The following is a 25,259-nucleotide window of genomic DNA, read 5'->3' on the forward strand; positions in this document are numbered from 1 at the left end:
TCCCCTCTTTCTTTCCTTCCTGTAGCCCACTGACACTGTTAATTCCCCATAACCAGGGCAGCTTTCAAAGCAAACCTTTGGGACAGCAGCACCCAAACCTCCAGGCTGATTAAGCTTGTTGTGCACCCTGTGACCACAATGAAAATTTTCATCCACCATTGGAAACAGCAGTCTAAAATGCCTTCTAAACTCTGGCATCCACATCCCATGAAGGACAAAAATGTGTCAATCTCCATCCAACAGCAACTCCCTAAATCAGTGTTTAGCATGAGCTGGTGCATGTTTTGGGAGAAAAGAAGTCTCCAGAAGTTGCACTGTGTCAGTACTCAAATGGGGCTTACAAGAAAGATGGAGACAAAATTTTTAGTGGGGTCTGTTGTAATAGGACAAGGGATAWTGGTTTCAAACTAARAGAGGGTAGATTTAGACTGGACATAAGGAATACCTTTATTATAATAAGGATGTTGAAACACTGGAACAGTTTGCCCAGAGAGGTGGTGGATGCCCTRTCCCTGMAAACATTCAAGGTCAGGTTGAACAGTGCTCTAACTTGAGCTATTCAAAGATGTCCCTGCTCATTACAGAGGAGCTGGACTAGATGATCTGGACCCAAAATCCTCTGTGAGTCTATAAAATTATCCGTAGTCTTGTAGTGCTGGAAGACAGCTGACAACTCATTGATAAAGGCACATGGAGATCTCAGACCTTCTCACACTGATCAGGGTCAACTTATATGACATGTGCAAGCTCTGCTTCGGAGACTTCATCTAGTGTCTTCAGCATCAGATAACACTGGTCCCTAAATAACAAAAAATCCCAAAAGGCAGCCTGAGTTGGGAGCTAAGGTACTGAGATGAGCTGCTGTACAAAACGTGTTTCAACCTTTGACATCTTGGGCATAATCCAGGAACAAGAGCACTGGGATCCCCCAAAGACACCACGAAACATCAGAAATGGCAGCAGATTTTTTTCCACCTGATGGAGAAGGGGCTATCTGAGTGTRTGGTGAGCAGATCACAATTTTGTTTGCCCCAAAAAGTACGTATTTCAGGGGTAAGTTTTGTGTGTTACACATATTCAAAGCTAAGTGTATATGAAAACCTACTGATATCTTATTTCTAGTCCTCATAGGCACTATCAAGCAAGCCTAAAAAAATAGCAGAAACTGTTACTAACCAAATTTTTTTTATTCAAGGCTACAAAAGCAAAAGTTTCACAAGACTCAGGGCCCYACAACATACAAAGTCTGAACACTCCATTAATGTAGTATGTCAAGCACCAAAGCTGATAGGATCTTTTCAAGATATCATTTGGTATGTAAAAAAAAAGAAAACCTTTTCAAGATAACACAGGAGAGCCATACAAATGGGCTTCAAATCTATGTCTAAATAAAGAACTATATAGGCAATGTATAAAGGAATATATAGGGAATGTATAAAGTCTAGCAACTGCCACATCCAAACCTGATTCCACACCTGCACATCTGAATAATTCAAGCTGTCTTAGTCTTGTTGCCTTGAGTCCTGCATCCTAGACTTTGGAAATTTGGAAGTTTCAGTCCAGATTCACAGAACAGTGCATCGGAGGCAAAAAAAGTTAATTCCCACCTTCAGCCAAGGTCCCTAACACAGACGTAAAACACAAGTGTATATCTAGGTGTCAGGGAACTCCTGCTCTTAAACTTCAGGAGAACTGGAGTTTTGGAGTTTAATTGTTGCTATCATCAACTTTATTGGAAATAAAATATAGAATTGATCATGTTTCTGAAATAAACTGTAACCAGAAGGTTCCTATAGTGTTTTATCAAACAGCATGAAACATTTTGAGCCTTCAAACAAGACTGTGTTATTCAGAATATTTGTTGATAACTGTAAAATGTTATTCAAATATACATSTAGAATTAATAACTTTTAGCTCATCTTAATGCTCCTAAGTGAAATCAATAACACATTGAGGTAAAAAATTATCTTGGTTATTCAAGTTGGTCTTCTCCTATTTGGATTCTTAGCTGTCTYGATCTAAATCTACAGAGGATGATTGACAAGTGTCACACACTCCAGATAACATTTAGCAATGAGAAAATTCTAGCTAACCTGGGCCTTGCTCATACGTACCCAAAGACTCAACATCTTAAAATTCACAAGATAATGGGAAAAACCTGAATGAGAACAATTAGTCAGCTGCCAAAGGAGTGTGTGATAAAGTCTCAGCTAAAATCTCCRTAAGGCAATCAAAGTCACTTCCTACAAGCACAAGCAAAGAAAGAGAGCGAGGACACTAAGCCTCTCCCATGTACTTTTTGGGGCTGAAGCTCACATTCATCAGTGGTTCAAAACCTCTTCTGTGCCTTCGGTGCTGGAAAAGTACAAGCAGCAGAACAAGCACGGCCAGAGCTAGAAGTGCTCCTCCAATTGTGGATCCAACCATGACAGCCCATGCTTGGGTATCTTCAAGGGAACCTGGAAATATGAAACGACTGAAGTGAGGACAGCCCATAATTCAGTGTTGTAAGAATAATATATTTCACACAGAATAAATAATATTTCCTACAGGCTGATAATGACGAATGCTTGTGCAGCTTAGTTGCCCACTGGCCACAGGCAAAGCTCATAAAACACCACATAACTGAGGCACATGTRAGAGCTGGAGATGCTTCCTGACAGAGAAGTCTTTTATTTTTTATTTTAAACTTCAACAATTCAACAATTGGGAAGGAGAAAGATTAACATTGATAAGACAAAAAGATCATTCTTTCATCTAATTTGGCCAAAATTATGAACGATTTAAGTAATCCTTTCTATAGTGACATTTCAAGACAGCTGCTTTCAAGCTATTTTGGTCAACAGAAAATCCTCATATTTTCATAAAGACCACAAAGCARCCTATTGTCAAACTTCTAACTGAAAACACTACTTATTGTGGTTCTGCTGACCAGCTMCAGATTGCATCTGCTGATTTTGAACCACTTCTGAGGAACCACTGTCTTCTTAGATAATATTGCTTATCCCTATAGTAACACAGCTCCACTTGACTGAATTTTTGTGTTTTCATTTATGCTTTCAGAAGCAAAAATTGCCTGCTCTCCTTTTGTGAAGAATGCTATATGTATTGAGATGGCAATAATCACGTTTGACTAAACAATCACCAAAAAGCTCTCAAGAAGACTGCACATATTTAAAAGTTATCTAGACATATGGGTTAGAGAAGACAGATGGCTCAGGGAGAGGTCACACTGGCTATAAAAGCAACTAAAAGTCTTGTGCCCCAATCTGCAGTCTTCAAAAAATTGAGGGCAATCATTMAAAAAATTAACAAAGCCCCAAAATGAATTGTTTACCACTTTTCCACCTTTCAGGTAAGAACCACCAAGGTATTAATATATGTTTATTTCTAATGTGATTACCTGAAGTACAATTAGCAAGTTAGTCTTTTAGATAAAAGAGAAGGGTTTGGATRTAAAAGCTTTATTGTTTGAACACAGGCCACGCAGACCAGGATGGATACGCTCCTTCACAGAGAGCTAACAATTTATTTAGGTGTGAGTTGGAAAGCAGAAGAGTCACAAGCTGCCTGTGTTCCTGTCTGGGTGCCTCATACCAAAAGGGCACCCACATTTTCAAAGCAGGAGAAGGGAACTGTAGTCCAAATGGAGGAAAGCTGAAACTCCACAAGAGGGGAAGTTTAAATTTTCAGGGAAAATTCTGGGGATGCCCCTGAGAAAAGCACTGGAGAAGCAGCTAGCATGCCCCCACAAATCAGGGCTCCCCTGCATGAATGCAGCCTGAGGACAAGGGTTTCAATCTTTTCCAGTCTATAAACCTTTAAACAGTCTCCACRGATTAAAACCACTGATATATGGTAAGCATTTAGAAAAAAAATCCTGCCGCCACAGGTTAGATAAGGACCTACTGCCTCTCAAAGTAATACTGAAATGGAGAAAGAAACTGCTCAGATTTAATCTTTGGRAAAGCAGCTGAAGCATGATTTTYATGCAGTTCTTACTCTCCTGYCWTTTACAAATATTTTAATATCTTGTYGCAAATTCRGATTTCGTGCATAAATACTTTGCTTTCTTGCTATTTTGTCTTTGTCCGATTTGTGTCAAAGGTAATTTCAAATGAATAGACAAACCCTAAAGCACATCCCAGCTATGGGGGCTTACAGCAGAAAACACGCAGGTACATCTGTCCAGGTATCCAAATATTAATGTTGTGTAGTGAGCAGGTGAATAGACCTGTGGTTTTGTGAAAGGTTCCTTATTTCATACATGCCTGTGTCATGGAAAACGTGAGCTGCCTGATCCTGAGACRTACCTGGCAGGTCAATGGCATAGGTGTAGCCGAGCTGCTCCGCAGTTTGGAAGAGCTCATCGTTGGTCACCGGAGGGAAGAACGGGACCATGTTATAGCGCCGGTTGTGGCCGATGGGGGCCAGCTCCTCAGGCCAAGCGTTGCCAGGGGGCCTGAAACGCCTCATCCACTCATCAAAGATGGCATCAGTAAAGGAGTGAAGAACCTGCAAATTCAGCATGGGCACACACATTTATTAAGCTCTTTCAGAACTCAAACAGCTTTAAAACACTCAACAAACATAGAAGGTGGGTCCAGTTTTTGAAAGAGATAGAAGAGGGTAAACTAATTTAGATGGGATTTACAGAATGGGAAAGCAGRAAAGCTCAAGAGTAGACTAAACTGATTTTCCACTTGGGATATTTTGCTTTATGCACCCTTGTTTCTGCTTATTCACATCTTTCTCCAGATAGTTTGACATCAGCTCACATCACATGGGTAGGTGAACCTTCTCAGGTGAGGAACCACTGAGCTCATCCAGGTGAATGTGCCTTTCAAAATTATTTTAATCTTTCTCATTTCTGAACAAGTATGGAAAGTTGCAGGAAATTTGACTCCATCATGCTCATTTTAGAGCATGTGCCACCAGCTCCACAGCTCCAGGTGCCCATGAATTTGATCAGGTGAGTGTATAGATCTATAATTAACTAACACAGGAAAGTCAAATTTATTTATTACAAATGTCTGAAACTAATTTCTAATGTACTCATGTTTTTTTTAATTACAATTCTGGAAAAAACTTGGAAAATATCCTAGAGRAAATAATCTTGTGTACAAAATCACAGCACAGTGAAATGAATTTCACAGTGAAAGAAAGAAACTAATGCAGGAATCAGAGAATTATTAAGGAAACAATCTGGAGAGCCACTAAGTAAGTATTTGGACTAATTTCTCCAACAAAAGATTGAAAACTTAAAATAAATGTAAGAAATAAATATATCTACATCAAGTATAGATATAATATATAAAGAATTTATGTATGTAAGCACTGTGGTTTAATCTAACAAAAAGGAAAATAAATTAGCATTAATTTATTAGAAAGATGTATAAGCAGAGTCAACTACTGGCTTTTTATTTGCACGGTGGTGTTTGCTCTGCTCATGGCAGTGCAGTGCTACTCTGATGCACCAGTGAAATCACATTCTATTTCCCAAGAGACCATGGCACAAGTGGACTTCCTTTTAGCCTTTGAATTTTGAAACAGAACAACAAACTATTCAGTCTACTGTTTTAAAATGACTAGTCCCATTTCCACTTTACCTTGTTGTTGAAAATTGTGTGATATAAGCCATTAAATTTAGATACMACCTAATGAAAGGATTCAGGGCAGCATGACTTGAAATAGCAGCTTTTCTCCCTAGAATCTTATTTTATATTTTACATTATTTTCTATTTTACATTTATCTTATTTTATATTTTATTTAATTACCCTGAGATTTTTTTTTCCTTTTTATTCGACCTTTATGGAGGTGGGGCAATGTTCAAGAAAAGCTAAATGATTCCTCCTTTTCTATTTAAAGGACTGTTTTTTAGGGAATTCATTTCACGTGTTCTGCAAGTCTGTGGTGAGAAAGGCGCCTCTGAGAGCCAGTCACACTGGGTAAAAGACATACCACAAAGATGGGATCGTTGGCAGCTGCGTGAGGCAGAGCACTGGTCCCGTTCAGGAAAGAGTGAACCAAGTTATGCAGGCTCAGCATCGGCGAGTCAAGGGCTCCATCTGGTTTATCAAAGCCCTCCAGCGCATTCCTGTGGACGGGCAAAAGCACCATTAAGTAACCACATTTTGCTGATAAACGTGCTCATAAAGGAAACCATGACCCAGACAGCTCCAGAGGAGCCGAAGGACCAACCTGAAGCTGAAACTGGAATTGCGGAAAAAGGGGGGCCTGTCGAACTCYTGCAGGGAAAGGCACCTCCTGACATCGTCCACAGTGGGCAGCTGCTCGCTCGAGCCCCAGGAGGGTCTCCTCCTCAGCGGCCCCTCGTCAGTGCCATTGCACAGTGTCACCAGGCGGTTGTAGTCATCCAGGCTGAGCATGGAACAGAGACAGGCACCAGTCAGAWGGAGGTGATGCCTTGTGTGTCGGCTTTTTCTTGTGCAGTACAAAGAGGCCTCAGCTATACATGTGAGAGAGCAGAGGTTTGGGATGGACACCTCTCACGGCAGCTCAGCTCACCTCCCATGGACTGGGAGATTAATTTATTGCAGGACTGTCACCATGCCATGGCTTTCTGTGCCTCTGCATCCTCTGTGAACAATCAATCACTTAGACCAAGGGTTACCAGGTTCATTGTCCACAGAAAGAGGATGCTTTGGAAAAGGCAAGCACAACTCCTGTCATGCCTTCTCCCCTCCCAAGGGCTTTGGAAAAACAGTTTTTGTCAGTATGTGTAAAACAGTTTTCAATTTTGAATTGACAAACTTTCCCTCCTGAGTAAGGACTACATTTTTTAACTCTTAACAAAAAGGGGAAAAGAGAAAAAGGAAATGTGAGCTGTGGTTTGAGCTGAGAAAATGCATGACAAAAAAAATGGTTTTCACTTTCTATCCCTCATCCCCTGTGGAAGAAAAGCAATAGCAATGCATTTTTTGCGGGACCTTCGAGAAGAACCTGCTGTTGCAGGGGTTACCCTGTAACTAATGGGGAGCAAGTCCTTTTTATCAGGGAGAGAAAGAGGGAAGGAGAAAGAGAAAAACAGTGTTAACACTTGTGAAACAAAAAAAAAAATCTGTGCTATTCAGTGTGAAATGAAATGGCATTTTCAGAAACTTCTGAAGTAAACAAAAGCTCTTCTCAGTTTAACCTCGGTAAGGCAAAAGTTTAGTCACGTCAGTGTTTAAGAAAAAATACAAAGCCCTATTTATCTCTGAGAAAAAGTAGGGGCAAGACTTAAAGCCAGCAGGTGCCTAAAGCTGGAATTTCAAATATCTCTTTAGGTATCTGGAGAAAGAGACTCTTTTGAAAAACCCTGAGCTTTCRGTACCTCTGTCTGACTGACTGCTCACTGCCCCTGAGCCAAAAGAAGAATGATGTAYGGGTATTGTAACCAACAGCATCTTMTGTCTCAGCACCCCAATCCTACATCTGAATCCCCTGTCAAAGCCCTGCTCTCACAGGAGGCAGCACATGCCCAAGGGGAGCTGCCAGCAAGCTCCTCGCTGGCTCTGCTGTTTTTCATGTGAAATCTCAGATACTTCAAAGTCAATCTCCAAACTGCATTAAATATATCAGGGTTAAGGTCCAAAACAAGCGAACAGACTTTCAGCCTGTCTCTAGTTTCCTGTATGCCAAAACAGTTTTCTTTTTCTGCTGCTGAGATCAGTTGGGTGTCTGTTATAAAGAACTGAYCCACAGGCATTACTTTTTAGAAAGATGCCTTCTAGTATGGAAACTCTTCTGACTTTTGGCAGCCATCAATTGGCTAAATCAACAAAAATCCTGTGCTAGAGGAATCATCTTTAAAAACAGTATTTCCATAATACGAGGGAGAGAGTTTACACAGAACCATCCACACATAAACTGATGGCAATTTCCAGTTTTCAGGAAGATGTCTTGGCTCTTTTCTGGCTGCTCTCTCACTCTGAAGGAGCAGCCCACGCTGTCAGAGCTGAATGACAGCAAGGTTTTATCCACACACAAGGTTTCCCTAGATACTCTCATACCTGTTACAAACCACTTGCCACCGGGAGAACCTGGAGCTCAGGTTGATCAAGCCGGGGTCATCCGGCCGCGATGCTCCGAAGAGCTGATCCGTGCAGATGTCACACTCGTTCCTGCCCGTGGCGAAGTTCCAGTATGGCAGCGCAAAGGACTCGTTGCCCGTCAGACGCTGCAATGGACAGAAAGGCATTAGCTGGGAATCACCTCCAAAGGAAAGAAAAAGAAATGGAGCTGTTTGTTTTCAAGCTGTTTGACTGGATTATTTCACTGAATATTCTGCTTTTCATTCTGCATTTCAGCTACATGYATTTCACAGGGCTGCTCCAGCTCCTTCCAAAAGATTGTGGCATTAAATCAGTCCAGGCAAAGACATTGTCACTAGTTTCCCTACTGTGAGACTGCACTTCTTTTGGCCATGTTAGGCTTTCTGCCAACTCAGAGACCAGGCAGGAGAGYGGGAGCAGAGATGAATTAAGCCTTAAGCAAGTAAGAGGCTTTGAGTGATGTAAGTGGGTAATGGGTAAAATTGTGCATGTGGTTGGCTTTCGTTCCAGAAAACTGGGGCCCTGGGGAGGAATCAGAACTTGTGTTAATAGGGGAGTACAGTGCATTTGATTGTGCTTGCTTGCCAGATATAATTTCACACAAGCAAGATCCTGCAGCTATGTTGATARGCAACCATTTTCATTAGAGATCTGTAAGGCTGAAATACAGCAATATTGCCAGTGCAGAAGTCATGCAAATGGAAATGAGTCTATGCTTTTGCAACGGACTCTGGGGCATGTTAACATATATTTCTTTTAAAAGCATATCACTAAATATATGTATGTATTAATGTCTTATATGTCATACTTAAAGAGGGTAATATTAAGAGCTGGTTCCATTGGAATGGTGTCTTCAACATCAGCAAACAACATCTGCTACCAAGTTTTACATGAAGCTGTTGCTTCAATTTTATTAATAAATACTATTACTTCACATCTTCTATCCTCTATTGTGGAGATGATGGGGTAAAATCTCCATGACAGCCTTCGTATCATTGTTCACAGTGAGAAACTATTTACTCCTCAGCACTCAGCAAGCACTGATTCCACTTTAAACAACAAAAAAAAAATGATCAGTGAGAAAATACTCCTGTGAGTTGGAGTAAGAAACTATCTTAGGAAATGGCCAGCCCTTGGTGACACAGCAAAAGGGAGAAGCTGTGCAAGKAAAAGGAAAGGCTGCTCAGCTAACCTGCAGTTCCCTCTCCAGCCACAGCAAGTGGTGMCGATGCCAAGTAACGAAGGCAGGTCCTTGGTGGGAGAAATCAATGCCTTTGAAGGGGCGGCCAGGACCTACAAAAGGAAGGTAAAATAAGCATTTAGGCATCAAACAAGGCTGGAGAGAAAGACAACACCTTGTGTTTCCCAGAGTGGAGTTAAAAAAGAACCTTCAACTCTGCATCTTTGGAAAGAGTGCACACATCAGAAGCTACATCACTTACTTGGGACACGTGAAACAAACTGCTCTGTGGATATTTGCTTCAGTGCTACTCAAAACTTCACATTCCCTAAAGAGGTGGACATTGTGATCTTCTCACTTTAATGGATTTTGATTTCAAGAAGCAGTTTTACTTTCTAAAACCCTATCTCCTGGCTAATATGTGTATTATCTCATTCTCTTGCTCAGCTGCAAGACTTACACCACATATCTATCAAGAGAACCTCAGCATTTTCCATGCCAGCAGTAATCCAGCATCCTTTGCCAACTTTCTTCAAATTGTGCTTGTTATTTCTTGTATTGCTCTTTTGCTGGGTGAGAGGTGAGCGGCTTCAAACCACATCTGGATTTGTTCATCGCTGCACCAAGTTTCACCCCACCCCATTGCAGCAGMACTAGAAGATGCCCCTTTCCCTTTCTGCATGACTGTCCTGTCCCCTGAAGGACCTTTGCTCTTGCTAGGCCAGACTGCTTCCATCAGCCCTGCAAAATGGAGCCATGTCAGAGGGGCAAATTGAATGAAACCCAYGGCAGAGCAGCAGATGCCCTTCAGCAAGGAGATAGATACGGGCTGTTCAGCATGCACATGGGACTGCAAGCTAGAAAAAAAGCCATACTGGCTGGTGCTCCTCCTGCAAGAAGTAGGCTTTGTGAAATGGGGCTGGTGTAGGTACTTCTGTCAAGAAAAGCAAAGAAGACTAGGAATATGGATTTGGGAGAAAGCATGGGGTAAGATACCCAAACCTCTAACCCAGACTGGTTTACAAGGTGAGTAACTGTGGCAAGTCAGGCAAATCCCATCCTTAGTGACTTGTTGAAGGCCACAGAAAGTGTCAACACTCTGGTCCCAACTATCTCTGCATGGTCTGTGCTTTCACCACTGCAGAGCCCCTTTCCCACTGCCACTGCATCCACCTTGTCCTCTGGACTGGGAACATCTTTTTGAAGCCAGTCACTGCCTGACCAAACTCCAGCTCTCTCAACAATGAAGCTTGTGCATAGTTCCCTGTCAGACTGAGGGTGCACCATGAGTGTCACTGGTGTGTGCCAGCTGCTACAGGGTGGGGGACCAGACCACAGCAGGTCTGAAGGAYATCTCCCTTGATACTGATGGCCACCAGCACCTCACCACCATTTCACTCCACAGCTCTGTGCCTGCTGCTGGGACTCACTGCTCCATGAAGCAGCACAGCCATAGTACTTTCACCCTTTATTTACCTGCAGAGCCCATTGGATAAGAAAAGCACTAACCCAACAGCGTGTCTCTGACTGAGTAGTAATGAAGCCAAACAAAGTAGTTATAAATACTGCAGTTGGCAATCTGCGGTTCCTGGCCGCTTGGACCGAGCAGACTTCTCCAGTGCTGAGTTGCAATGACATAGTCCGGGTGAATGGTTGTCTTGGCACGGTCCAGAGCATCAAAGAACTGCTGTCTCTCTTCTGCTGTCAGGGAGTGGAGGTCCTTCCTGACAACTGCTGGCTTCCTCCTGCTACAGTCGGGGCCGGTCCAGCCAAACTTGCACTCACCACAGTTGTAGCCACYAAAGTTTCCTGGATCAAGAGGGAACAATTAGTCATGACATAATGAATCAAGAAAAACTAACAGTGGAATGCAGAAGAATTGACAACTAGTGCTCTTCTTCCCCAGAGATGCCAGTTCCTGGAAAGGACAGCAGCTGAGCAGACTGGCAGCTTTGCCAATTGACTAACCAGAAAGATGGCTGGCTCGATTCCCAGAGCCACAGCAGGGCCAAGAATCACACTCAGCCAGTTGGGAAAGTGCTGGGTAATGGGCCTGATGCCCTGAGGTGCTCACTGCTCTGCAAAACCCTCAGGCATGTGAGGACTCTCACTGAATAGAGAGCTGAGCAATTGAGGTTAAGCCAGTGATGAAGTGCTTTGCTCGACTGGCTCTCAAGTGCTCCTCAACTTCCAGGATCAAACCCAAAACAGGGTCAGCTCACGTGGATTCTTAAGAACAGGAGAAAAATCCCTAAACAAAACAGCTCTCAAGAACAAAACTTAGGAGAAACTAGTGCCTCTTAGCAGCATATCTGGGCCCCAACACAAACCAGGACAAGCACCRGGGTTGCTGCTGGTCACGCTTTAAGCATTATTAAACAGTGCTGCWATAACAGCCTGAGAAACACTGCAGTACTGTCGTTCCCTGCTGGCATCATTCCTAAGGCAAGTCATCAGGTCTGCTCCAGGCTATTAGCTCAAAATCTCCAATGAGATGGAAGAGCCCAGGAAGGCAGAACTTGCTCTAAGTGTGGCCTTTTGCAGACCATGGCAGACAGCTGGCAGCAGCAGAAAGGCCCTCTGCAGCTTGCTCCCCCATTTCTGAGGGAGACAGGGAACAGCCAGCCATTCCTGCAGTACACACCTGCCCCCTGCCTGCTGCCCCACTGCAGTGGTGTAGGACATGGGCAATGCTGCCAGGGCAGGGGGGAGCAGAGTGGCAGCCASAGTTCCTCCAACCCTCCATGCAGTTCTCAAAAATCTGTACTGACTCCTTAACCCCACCTCCCCTCCAACTCCCCACACACTCACTTCACAACAACCATGCCGACCGTTTCCCAAAATGCCACAAAATCCCACTGTTCATCACACATATTGGTGCTGCTAGATCCAAGAAGTGTCTTGAAATGTTCCCAGATGGGCAGATGTCCCTAGGCTATAGGCTTCTGCCTATGACCAGAACAACAATTAACATTAAAACATGACTTCAGATCCTTGGGGGCTACAGGACTTACTGCCAAATTCAAAGACCCCCAAGATTACAAGGGCTGTTACAAACAAGGCTCTAAAGTTTGTCTCACTCTTACAGTAAGGGCTGCTGAACTGTAAACAGCTGTGACAGACTCCTGTGAGACCTACCAAGATGATATGAGGACCYTTACTGTAGGTTTGGGTCAGCAGTAGGTTGGTTATGGTTACTTCAGAGGCCCTGAGATCTCTAAATTTACATTTTATCATGAAGGTTAGGATCAGCACCAAGGTTAGGGACCACAAGCGTGAAGAATTCAGCAAGGTTTTGGAACATGCACATCCCAATGGCATACCATGAGGACAATTTGGARCATGCACATCCCAATGGCATATCATGAGGACAATTTCCAGATGTATGGCTTACATTTTGTCACAAAACAAGCAGGAGCAGCTGGGTTCAGCTGCCATGTTCCAGCTAGCAGGGAAGGCACCCAAAGCCAGGGGTCTGCACTGGCTAAAGGGGATGAAGACATACACCAGAAAAAGCAAGCAGGTTATAGTTTAAYGAAACAAAGCAGATTGTATGGATATGGAGGGGGCAAGCAACATGATTTGATCACAATATCCTCAGGGTCCCATCAGAAGAGCAGTTACTGTTATCRGTTCCGTGTACCCCATGATGTCTTGTTCACCCTTCATGACTCAGCCTAGCTATTACAGCCCATCACAGACCCCAGCCTGAACTGACCAGATGACAAACATCRGGAATATCTTGCAGCATTGCCTAATTAGGCTGTGCATATTGCTCAAGTTTCATTCATGGACAACAGACTTCTGGAAAGCATTATGTAGACCCCTCACACTCAGGTACAATTCAATCCTTAAGAAAAAGCGAAAAAGAGCAGAATTAACTAAGAAAAATCTGTCAACAACCTCTTTTGAGATTGGCAGTCATASTTCCAGTCATTTAAAGAACCCCTCTACTCAGTGCTGGATAAGCATCACATTGAAATACAGCACCAACAGAACCAAAGTCMGTGCAGGAGCAAATTTGTGCTGTCCGGGTTGGTTCCCTGTCTCCCCCAGCAATGAGGGAGAAATCCAGGTTGCTGACACTCCTGGTCACTTGTTGAGGCTCTGATGGTGTCCATTCCTCTCTCAAGAAGGGCCCTTTGAATCTATGCAGGTCTTGAGGCCTGGAATAATTTTATCAGACACTATCTGTATTTTAGGTATACTCTATGCACCTTCTCAGACTCAGAAGAAATTTGCAAAAGCCTGAAATGATGAGCTATCTTCATGGCAAGAAAACTTTTCTCCCGCTGTATGTATCTGGAGTCAGGTGTCACCTTTCCCTGGGCAGGTGACAATTATGTCCAATTGATGCTCTGCAGGATTTTCTCCCTTAACCACCCAATGAATGAAAGAACCCAAGGGGTCYATTCTTCCCATCTCTTTCCCCAGTCACTTTTCAATGGGGCACGGGCTTTTACTAAGTGAGCAGGAGGACTGCAGTGGAGACTTGCAAACAGAAGGAGACAATTTCCAGGCAAAGTGGTATTTCACACTGCAATATTTCTGCTGATCATGTTGAACATTTTTGTCACATCCTTAGGTCTATTTGACATTGTTCTGTTGTCACAAGCACGCATAACACTTTGTGATATCGAAATGTGCTATTTGCTATTTTCTTTCAATAGACTCCATGCAATACAGGACTGCCTTTATGCAGCAGCTGAAATGGCAAAAAGCTGATGGAGATCTGTGGGATTATCCATAGTGCAAACAGAAATTACWGCAGTAATCAGACTCAGCTTTTTTTATGGCCCACCCAAACTACTCTTYCAGCATTTGTTTCTGAAACACACTACCAAGGTACTGATCTGGAAATTACACATTACTGTTTCCAGGAAGTTCATTTACTGCCATGTGCACTTCCCACATAACAGCACTGTGAAATGCTGCTCTCTTACAACTTAACTTCCCTGTCTGCTATGCTGGTGAAGGTGTACTTCAATGGTGCAGCTCTAGGAGAGCGGGAAAAATAATCTGATGACAGCAGGATATAGCTCATAGTAGACATTTTCAATAAGGCAGTTAGACCCTTTCAACATCCTTTTGCACACAAGAACTATAGGAACATTGAAGCATTCATGCCTTGGCATTTTTTTTTTCCTTCAGTGACTAACACATAGGAACTCACTGTACTGCCTTCCTGAGGCTATGCCCAGGAAAACAGAGATTGTTATCTCTTGTGGTTTGCAGAGAATATAGTGTGGGAGGTCATTCTGGTACACAGGAAGAAGATCATATCACTGTTGTTCTGCTTGTTTCCAGGAATGACCATTGTACTGCCACCAGTCAAAAAAATCATCTGGGTCTTCTCCACTAACCTTTTCATCTGGAGATGGGATCACATGCCTTGGGAGCTGTCTTCCTCTGTTCCTAATCTCAGGAGCATTTAAGGTGCTCTTTCTCCATCAAGTTGGGTGAATCTGGCTGTTTCTGTAGGCACTGTGGCCATGCTACGTCTCTCTCCCAGTGGGTCAGTCCATGGGCATGGCATTGAAAAAAACACACTTCTTATGCCCTGAGGCTTGGTATGTGCTCATACACATCTCTGGTGTGTGATGCTAACACCAGTCACCACACACCACTGCAGCTGCTTCTCAAGCCCRAAGATTGCCTGAGCTCTTGGATTTTTCTGCCTCGTAGCAGTCACACCATGTGGCTGGCCTTCAGTTACCAAATGTAACACAAATGAATAACTCTAGCAATTTAGTGTCTTTTCTTCAGTAAAAAGGAACCCAACACTCATCATCTGCTGCCTTGTTYTAGTGTACCAAGATGAAACCCAAACAGCTGCCGTGCTTCTTCCTTCTATGGAAACCAGCTTAATGCCCCTCATTTATTGGATGGGGAGAAAGGGCTCATTTTCTGACATCCTYAGCTATTGCATTAAAACAGGAGTTACATTAGATTTGAAACACCTGCATACTGCAATTTCTCACAGGTAGGATCAGGATTGTTACTGTGTGAGACTAATGGTTAGCTGTTCTCTCTTTTCTAGCTCTTCATTTGGACATGCTTTTAGGCTGTAGGATGTGAAAGATCTGTACATACCACCAGATTTAATAGGGTCATCAAGGTATGGCTAAAATTTATTATACCATGGGTACATTATCCTACAATAAGTAAATTAAGTGTATTTTATAACCACTTCAAAAGCCCAATTTTACCTCATAGGATAGCCATCATATCAGCCACATGGCTTAACTGACAATTTGATAACTTCCAAAGAAGAGATGTTAAATCATCTGTCCCCAGCTTGAATATATTSAACAGGAAGTCAGGAAGTTTTTTCTCTCAAAAAGCTTCCATTAAAAAATAGAGCAAGATTTAGCACATGTCCATATGTAAACCTTATAAAATGGAAAAAGAAAAAAAGGAGTGATAATTATGTTTAACTCCACAGTGAACTCAAACTACATCATTGTTTAATCAATGTTACAATCTGTACCAGCAACCACATGACTGTCTGCAGCAGTTTTTCACAATAGACTTCTGTACTGAGTTTTAAAATGCTATAGCAGATCTGTATCCTAGCAGTACAACATTGTCATTTAGAACTCAAAATAGCATTTAGTTCAAAAGTTTTCTTCTAAACTAAATTTAACTATCTCACTGAAATACTGACTTGTGTAAACAGCTGCAAGGCTCAATATTCAAGTTTGGACTCGTGTATCCAACACTTGGTCTAATTCAACACGTACACCTTATTGAAAAACAAATTATCACATTCCCCTTCACACAGCACTGCACACTSTCAGGATCTGTCATCAGGTCATGTCATTTTAAGAATTTATATAAATTGAATAATATTGGGTGCACCCAAACCAATTGCAGAACACATTCAGTGGATTCAAAAGTGAAAACAGACAGGAACTAAAATCTCTTTGCTACCTTTCAGCTACGTTCATGCCATAATCCCATATTTTTTACAGAGATTGTATTTTTGCTGCAACAACAGACCTGCAGCTGTTTATTGGCCATAGCCTTTGGCACAAAAAGTGGGAAGCAGAGCTGGATCTTCCTTTTGTACTAATCTTGTTCTATTCATCCTCAGTTAAAGAAAAACTAGTGCATACTATCTGCCAAAGCCTAGAAATGGAAAAAAAWTAATCTGGTCCSGTAATAGCMATTCATCCRTATTTGAGTGTGGTAGTYTYGCTTGGCCCAGTTTTTTAGTAGTGGGGTGCCACAAAATGGGTCCTGTGAGAAGTTTCTGGAAGTCTTCACCATGTCCAGCTGAGCCCTGCCTGCCCCCTGTGCTTTCAGGGATGTGTGGGTGAGGGACCCACGCCATTGACTGTTTTGATAAAACTGCTCGTAGGAGAGACCCCATGGCGGAGCAAGAGAAGAACTCCTCTCCCTAAGTAATGGAACACCTTGGTGATGAACTGACCAAAAAACCCCACACCCTGCCCCCCTTGCATGAAGGGTGTCTTAAAAGTGCATTTTTCTCCTCATTATCCTCCTCTGACCCTGTTAGAGTCAGTAATAAATTCACTCTGCAACTTCAGTTAAAGYCTGTTTTGACCTTGGAGCATTTTTTCTTCCAGTTTCCTTATCTCAATTCATGAATCCTTGTGTTAATTAGGGTTTTTTTTTTCCCTCTCCTCTGCCCAGCTGTGGTAGGGGAAAGCAGATGAGCAGATGTTGTGGGTGCCTGGCATTTAGCCAGGGTTCAAACCACAACATTGGGATTTTCTTTTTTCTTTTTGGTTTGTTTGGTTGTTTGGGGTTTTTTGGGTTTTTTTTCCATAAATATTCAAAACCCAGACCTGGACAGATATGATTTTGAGGTATTTTTTCTCAGTGAACAGCTTCAACAAATGGACACATTTTCATAGTCTCTTTTCTCCTTCGATGCTAAGTTTTTAGCAAAAAACTAAATTTATTGTGAAAACTCCAGAATCCTACCTTTGGAAAATGTTGTCGCCTGTTCCTCACAGCTCCTCCAGTTTCCTACCAAATAGCCATCAGCTATGTGACACGTTCAAAAGGCACTGTCTCACCAAATAATCAGCTATGTGGAGTTGAAGTTTCCATAGCTTATCATTCACACCAATTCCAAACTATAAATTAAACAGTGCCAAGACAGAGCACGATAATTTATATTGCTAAAGTGCTACAAAGAGCCTTGGTGGGGCTGGAGCTTGCACAATCCAGGAACCATTCCAAACAGGCAGTTTGCACATAACATTCACTTGGAAAATAAGACACCTTAATAGCAGAGATGTGCACTGCTCCGTGTCCCTTGAATGAGCATATTTAATTTATGTTACATCAGTACCATATGTTGCCTACCATTCTGTTACTCAGGTAGCATAGCTTTGTGTGCCAATTCCACACCTCATACCACTTAAAGCTGGTGTGCAGACARCCAAGCAGTGTATTAAACTGAGTGGAAAAAAAAATACAAAAACCCCTAATAGACACGGAGACACAATCACCAGCACTGTACAAGCATCAGATCTAATTCAAATCCCATGGAGCTGTAAACTTCTTAGCATTCTCCTAGAAATGGTTTTGCATACAGCATCAAGCAGAGTACAGCTGAGGAAAACTTTCTGAAAATCGTCCTTAAGGATGCCTTTCACTTACTGTTTTTTTACTGGTATGTTTAGATTTTTAAAAAACCTCAAGAAGAAAGAGGAATCCAGGGGATTTAAAGAGATGAGGGGAGAAGCCAGCTCAGAAGAAGAAAGGCTGAATGAAAGGGCACTAAATTCTGATCACGTAACTTGGGMTGCAGTCCTGCAAATATTAAATACCCATGCTTATCTCTACTAGGACAAGCAAATTAATGTCTGCCTTTGCAGACCATGTCTGTSTCCACTGCTCTTCAATTTACTCCCAGGTTTTGATGCTTTAATTACTTGAACTGTGTATATATTGTATGCCYWTGTGCTTCSGTGTTCTTCTGACCTAGGATCTGYGTCCGTATGTGACACTTCGCTTAARTTTTGGAGGTATATAAGAACCTTTAAGATGAAAAAACCTGCATCCAATTTTTATTTTTGCAAAATGTCCAGAAAAGTCTTTTCACATAAGCATCCAGTCAAAGGAAGAGATAAAAATTGATTTATACTCTAAAGCCTATTATTATTGTTGTTGTTATTATTATTTTGAGTTTCAGTAACACCATGTATCCATTTAAGTCATCTGCTGCTACTTGTCTGCTTCCAGCTGATAATTGCACTGGAAAATTTAACCTCTTTGGCTGTAATTCTCTGCAGTGCTGCCTTCTCAGATTGATCTGGGCTTTTTTGGCAGTGAGAGTCAAGATATWTTTTAGACAAAACAGTTCAGCTTCTTCTAAGAATCAGGCTGAAGGAAAGCAGTTTATTCTTCCCACAATAGAAAATTCAAACATCTTGATGTTTTCAACAAGAAATCCCAAATTTCATTTGAAATGTGCCTGGAGAGAGAATTCAGCACCTGGGACGTGCCTTTTGTTCGGCTAGTGGTGCCATCTCCTGCCAGCCCTGCACAGCAGTCTGGGCTGAGGCTGCAGTTCCTGCTCATTTCACCCCTCCTTCAGCCAGGGCTGAGGAAGGGACCTGTCACCTTATCCTGCCCTGAGCTCACCTTCCTGCTCCCTGCCTCCTGCCAGCATTGGTGGTCTCATCAGAGCCTCATCCCTTTGGCCAGGTTACCCTTCAAGAACATCTCCCACATCCATTTCACCTCCAGCGTGCAAACGCAGGAGCCCATGTAAAGTCACGGTGAGAAGGAGTGGCTGGAGATGAGGATGCAAAAGGATAGGATGGCCTCTTTGGTGGTTGTGCTGACACATTTTAGACTGGTGTAAGATGTAGATTTGGTTAACAAACCTGGGAAACACCCTGGCCTGACATCCGGAGACTTTCAGTGCACAGGGCTGTGTCATGCTGCAAAGTACCAGTGCATGAGGAATAAATCTTCAAGCAACACACACTGATGCAGGTTTACTGCACCATGATTAGCAGTGATAGAGGTTTGAAAGCAGCTCTGAAAGGTCCCAAACCCACTGGAAAAAGGGGATCGCTGGCTACAGGGATAACTCCACAGGCAAAGAGGAAAACACAATGTGAGAAAAAACATTCCTTTGACCCTGAAAAAGTATCAGTAGTATCATTAATAGGGAAGAAATTTTAGGAAAATGGTAATATTTGAAGCCTTCTTGATGCTTTATACCACCAGGAATGTCTCTGACCTTTGGAGCAAGGTYATCAGACCYCYCCATCCCCATCCCCTCCCCGCAGCACCCATCTCACCTGTGCACCGACAGCTGCTGTTGAAGAACTTGAGGGGCCACCTTTCCCGGTCATCCACATTGTGCAGAGTGTAGGGGCCACTCCAGGGCTGAGTGTCCACCTGCACCCCCTCACACTGTCCCCTGCCCTGCAGGGACCCGCAGATATTGCCTGGATCTGTCCCCAAGGGCGGGCAGCAGCGTTTCAGACGAAGGGCTTCCACCGTCATGCAGACACGGGGAAACTGTGCCTGCGCCTGTGGGGGCCAGCAGCAGCTCAGGTAGCCCAGCCCAGCCCAGAAGAGCCASCTCAGGGCTCCCATTACAGCTGGGTGCAGGCTCTGCCTCCCTGCTGGACCTGAGTGAGAGGAGCAGGGAGATCTCTACTGTGGGACAACCTGGCCTCAGCAGAGCTCCATGCCCCAGCCAGCTGGGATAATAACCCTCGCTGCTGAGGATGCTGCTGTTGGGTGTTTGTTTAATCCCAGCCTCTARTTGCCTTGAATTCGGCTCAAAAGACGGGTGCTTTGACTCTGTGGTGCCTGCCCAGCAGCCACGGCTTTAAGCAGAGCTTATATAGAGGTTGGGAGAAGCCCTCATTAGAGGGATTAGCACGGCACAAATCCTCGTGTTTTGCACATGACATCAAGGGCAGAAAAGATGCCAGTGTGAAAGCAAKTTCTGCAGGCTCTGGCCGCTTGTCAGGAGAGTGAATGCCTCAGATTTATTCTCCRAGTCTTTTATGAGCTTTGAGAAATTGATGGTCTTGTTTTAGCTAAGGTGGCTGGAGACACACATTTATTCTTTTAATGAGAACCCTGCAAACAGATGATAAATAGAAGGCAAAACTTCTCTTTTAATTCATTCACTTCAAGATAATATTTTCCATTAAAGCARTTGCAGTGGAAAACTAACTGGAAGTGCAGAGGATAGAGGTGCATCACTAACAAAAATTTATAAATGTGGTAGTATAAATTCGGGGTAGAGACTCCCCCTGCCAACTGCCGAATTTCAGCGCTTGCATGAAAACAACTGAGTGACAAGCAGGGAAGGGTTTCCTTCCAAACAGCCTTTTTACATGCAAAATAAATTATTTAATTGTTTTTAAGGAGTGAATGCTCCTTATTTGCCCTCTAATACTTTCCCCATCATTACACCAGAGGTTGTTGTGGAGCTGGTTTGTCTGTGAGACATTCAGAACTGTCACAGCTGAGCATTTATTGCCCACCTGGCAGGAGACAGTCTGTGAGATCAACACACACACCAGGCATACACGTAAGTGGCTCTGTTSAGCACACTGACAGAAACATCTTTAAAAACCTTCTAGTATGCAGCAGTTCTTGCCCTCAGTGCAAGTCCTAGAGCAATAAAATTAATAAACAAAAAGAAGGTAGTGATAAGTGATTCTGTGAGTCTGAAGCAATAGCTGTTAGTTCAGGTCCACCACACTAAATAAAAAAGGGCAACACCCCCTCCTTCACTGGAAGCTTTCACTACTCCACCCTCCATCTTCCCCAACGCTGTTGTYTAACCATTTTTATGAGTATGTGTAGTGAATAAAGCCATGATTGTGTCTGTGCTATTCAATATTGCCATGGATGTTCAACCTCACCATTCTGCCACAAAAAGAATGGCAAAAATGGCAAAAAAAAATAGTTTTTGACCTATGCAGCAAATTATTCCTTCGTGTTGCTAAAGAGTTCATCCACACTGTGGACACTGTCATCAGCCCTTTTGGGTTCTCAGATTTTTATATCAAAAACTTATTGTTTGACAGACAAACTGAAATATGATTCTACCTCATTTACGGAGGCACAAATCAAATTAGCAGKACCATGTATTCTGAAATGGATTTCAACTCACCTCACTTTGAATTCAGTTTACCTGGGATTGGCTTCTTTTGATACAACATGTATCAGCGGCTTTTGATACAACATGTGAAGAAGACAGAATAAGTGAATATTTGCTAAAAAACATATGCTGAGGAAGTTCAGGACTTACAAATGGAAGCACCAGCTCAAAAACCCTCAGAACAGCACTTCTCCCCATCCTACTCAGCACCCAAATACATCTCTCTGTGCATGAAGGATGTGTTTTTGAATCTGTGTTAGACAATGTCTCATACCAAAGTTACCCACATACTATCTGAAAGCAATTAAAGCAAACACTCACTTAYCAAGATAATGGAAATTAAATCAAAACATACAGATAGGATTCAGCTCACCAATCAAATTCCTGAACTGATGGGTCTATACGTAAAATATGTGCCCAGGAAGCCATTATAATCAAAGCTGGCTCAATTCAGACACCAATAGGAAGGTTCCTGCTGCTATTTGAGACCCTGTATGAGACAGAAAGAGTAAGCACTCTTAGGAAGGAGAGGTGCTGAAGCAGGCAAGATTCAGTAAGGCAAGAAAATGTGCTTGTAATGTAGTACATGAGGAAGGAGATGTTTTCAAAGAAGCTGGAGTGTGGAGAAAAAGAGCATCTAGAGGATCAAATGGAAATTACTTAGCSTTCAGGGGAAAGAAAACTGGGAGCAGAAGAGTGGCACATGTGCAGCTTTTATTTTGATTATTTCCCTCCATCACAGCTCTGAAATTTTACAAAACTGGGAGCACAGATGTAGCACCARTCTCTGGTCCCCTGTAATGCATCAGCATTTTAGGAGTGCCTTCCCTGGCTGGGGGGGGGGAAACCCCAGACCAATGGAAAGATCCCACATYCTGGCGTCACTGTGCCGACAGCAGTGGTGGTTGTTTGCTGTACAAGACACGCCGTGAGGAATACACTGAACAGAATTACAAAAAGAGAGTTGTCTTTCAATTAGTCATTGGTAAAACAGCAGGCACTGTCCGTTCCTTAGTGCATCACTRTTGGGAAGTTCCTCCATTTTTCTCATGCAATCACACTTAAATAAAGGAGCTCTTGTTGGGCCTGCGCAGAATCAGCACTATACCAGTTTACAAATTAGCATCCTGAATGACTTTCTGTTTACTACAGAGTTTTACTATGTCTTGAAGAATGAGTAGCGCTTTGTGTTAGTACTACTGCCTTGAACTATCAAAGGATTTTTCAGGCAGCAAATCTGAGCATATGAACCATGCCAATGATCCAAATTGTGACTGCAATGMCTTATCCACATGCCCTGGRMTTGCATGGCAAAGAAGAAGCTACMGGAGTGGTTTCTGTGAGAAGCTTCTAGAAACTTCCCCGATGTCTAAGAGAGCCAAAGCCAGCTGGCTCCAAGATGGACCCACCACTGGCCAAAACCAAGCCCATCAGYGACAGTGATAGCACTTTGGGGATAACAGATTCAAAAGGGGRAAAGAAATTATGTACAAAAYTTATGTCCAAAAARGAGACAGAGGAGTCCTGTAACTTTATTAAAATAAAGGGAGAGGCCATGGGACATTTCCATGGGRTCTGTCAAATTGCTAGAGATACAGCCTCTTTTATYYTWATTTCCCAGCCACATTTCCCTCTCTCTTTCTCCCTTGGCTGAGGTGCTTAAAAGATAAAGACTTCCCAAATGGCCTAATACAGATTCCCTTCTAATGTGCATCCTCCTCTGCATCTCTTTTTATTCTTTGTGTCTCTGTTCTTTTTCTCTAAATCCGGGGATTTAGCACTGCCTTAGGTGAGTAACAGTCTCAATGGGTGGAATTCCTACGGAATTTGTGGTTCCTCCCATTGCTCCTTTCACCTGTCTGACCTTATTTACCAGCAGACCCCATAGTTTGTTTGTAAAGACACCTCCCTCTCATTCCATTCACCCACATCCTAGCTCTGCTGCAGGCTGCCACGACTTGCAGTCACAGAACATGGCAAATAATGAAGAAGCTTAAAACTTTACTGTGAGATATGTCTATTTGGAATTTCTGACAGTAGTGGGACAAAGCTGCTGTGCCTGGTGTTTTCCATAGGCTCAAGTTCAGGTGTTTCTCATGTGAGATTCTTCTCCTTTTCCTCTATGTCTATTGAGTTGCACATCTACCTGATTTAAAAAGTTCTACTCCCTGTCCCTGAAAGAATTTCTGCACTTGATATTTGTTATTGTCTTGTCTACCTCTCAGCAGTAAAATTTCCTTCTCTTTGGCTTAAAAATTATGTAGTTTTTTTGATAGAATTTTTTTTGTTTCTGTCTCTTGACTGGAAAATTTCTGATTTTGTAAGAAATTTTGGGCAGTTAAGTGAAACCTTAGCCTTCAGTCCCGCTGTGGTCATCAATGCTATCTTTATTCCTCAGTGAACCTCAGGGGAAACATATTTTTTGTTTGAATGCACGAACATCCTCTTGCTTAAAGCGAGGGAACTTTCTTTACTTTGTCCAMCAGTGTTCTTTGAATTTAGGCCACATGACATGAGGGATGAACATATTTTGTKCCATTTCATATTTTCTATTGGGATAAACAGTAGCATTAGTATTTTGACTAAAAGTGTGAGAGAAGAGTGTCTTCTGGAATAGGCTCTGTAAAGTTGAATGTAATGTTCCAACACAAACTATGCTATGACTTTGTAATTTTTGATATCATTTAAAACATTGTGCTTGTCCTGTCTTTCAGATCATTTTAATGTTGACTTAGAAAGTGACAAAATACTGAGTCTCATAAACCAGCTGATGATACTCTCTCATGATCACGGAAAAAGTGTCTCAGACATCTTGAATAAGGGAGTAGGACAAAAGAAAGATCTTACAAAAGAAATGGAAGTGCTCAATCCTTATCTCTGTGTCATGACACTGACAGAAATGTGTAAAACCACAGGGAACACTGGACTTAAAAGTGTAAAAATGTCTGCAAATAATGTTTCTATGCCTGTGGGAGGATCCATCAGAGCTGACACAGGCATGTGCCGTGCCAAAGCAGTGTATGAGTGTAGGACCCTCTGCAGATTGTGCAGGGTATGTGCTCCAGCTAACACATGTCCTTGGGTACATGAGGAGCAAAGTGCCAGCAAATTTGGAGCTTTGGAAATGTGTGTCTTTAACTAATGAGGAATTCCTGCTGCGGTCAGCTCCAGACTCCTGGGAGGCAAGTTCAGCCAGACCACAAGGCCCAGTGAGGAATCCGTGAAGAATCCGGGAGGGATGCATCAGTCTAAATGTAGACCTCTTATGCATATTAAATATCTACCACTGAAACCAAGGCACACTTTACAAGAAATAAATAAATTGAGGTTAGGCCTTGTGTGGTGCAGTTCATCCTTCCTAACATGAGGACAGCAAACAGCCTAAGAAACMCAGCTATTTCTCTCCATTAGGAGAGTATCCTACAAAGGAAACCCTGTTTAAGTGTAGATATCTGTAATCAATACATGTCTAACATCAGGTGATATAGATTTGRTTCTCTGTCACAAAAAAGGTGACATGAAATTGGTGACAGAAGGAAAATTTGGGTAATCCAACATCCAGATTGATAGGGTACAAGTACAGAAGTCTTTTGGTTGTTGAGGAAAGAACACTCATGGAAGGTCATGAAACTGTCTTTGGCTTAGGYTTAACTCCTGGCTGCATTCATCTGGTGTATTTTCCATGAGACCTGAGCAGTTTTTTCTTCTCTGAGTTGTTCTTCTAKTCTAACAATATGTGAGCATGCTGTAGCATATAAATTGCTTTTCAGGAAAATAATTCCATGCATTAGAAATATAAATGACTGGACAAATGACTTAAATATGAGAATATAGGAGATGATGAGACTGTTCATATGAAGAGGGTTTCTGTGCAAGGTCAGGATCATGAGTTCTTCGGAG

General features: G+C 42.6%; 1 protein-coding gene across 1 annotated transcript; it reads right to left on the reverse strand.

The window, feature by feature from the left end:
- Positions 1-1,325: 1,325 nt before the first annotated feature.
- Positions 1,326-20,040, reverse strand: DCT (dopachrome tautomerase). The gene is made up of 8 exons (XM_057373382.1): positions 19,531-20,040; positions 10,748-11,047; positions 9,251-9,351; positions 8,017-8,183; positions 6,203-6,382; positions 5,963-6,098; positions 4,314-4,515; positions 1,326-2,459 (listed from the first exon to the last, which is right to left on the reverse strand). Exons 1-8 carry the CDS (start codon positions 19,829-19,831, stop codon positions 2,278-2,280), a joined length of 1,569 nt encoding a protein of 522 aa, XP_057229365.1. The 5' UTR covers positions 19,832-20,040; the 3' UTR covers positions 1,326-2,277.
- Between the last annotated feature and the right edge of the window lie 5,219 nt (positions 20,041-25,259).

The sequence above is a fragment of the Malurus melanocephalus genome, unplaced genomic scaffold (genome assembly GCF_030028575.1).
Source record: "Malurus melanocephalus ecotype Western Australia unplaced genomic scaffold, MMel_1.1 scaffold_195, whole genome shotgun sequence".
NCBI classification, from domain to species: Eukaryota; Metazoa; Chordata; class Aves; order Passeriformes; family Maluridae; genus Malurus; species Malurus melanocephalus.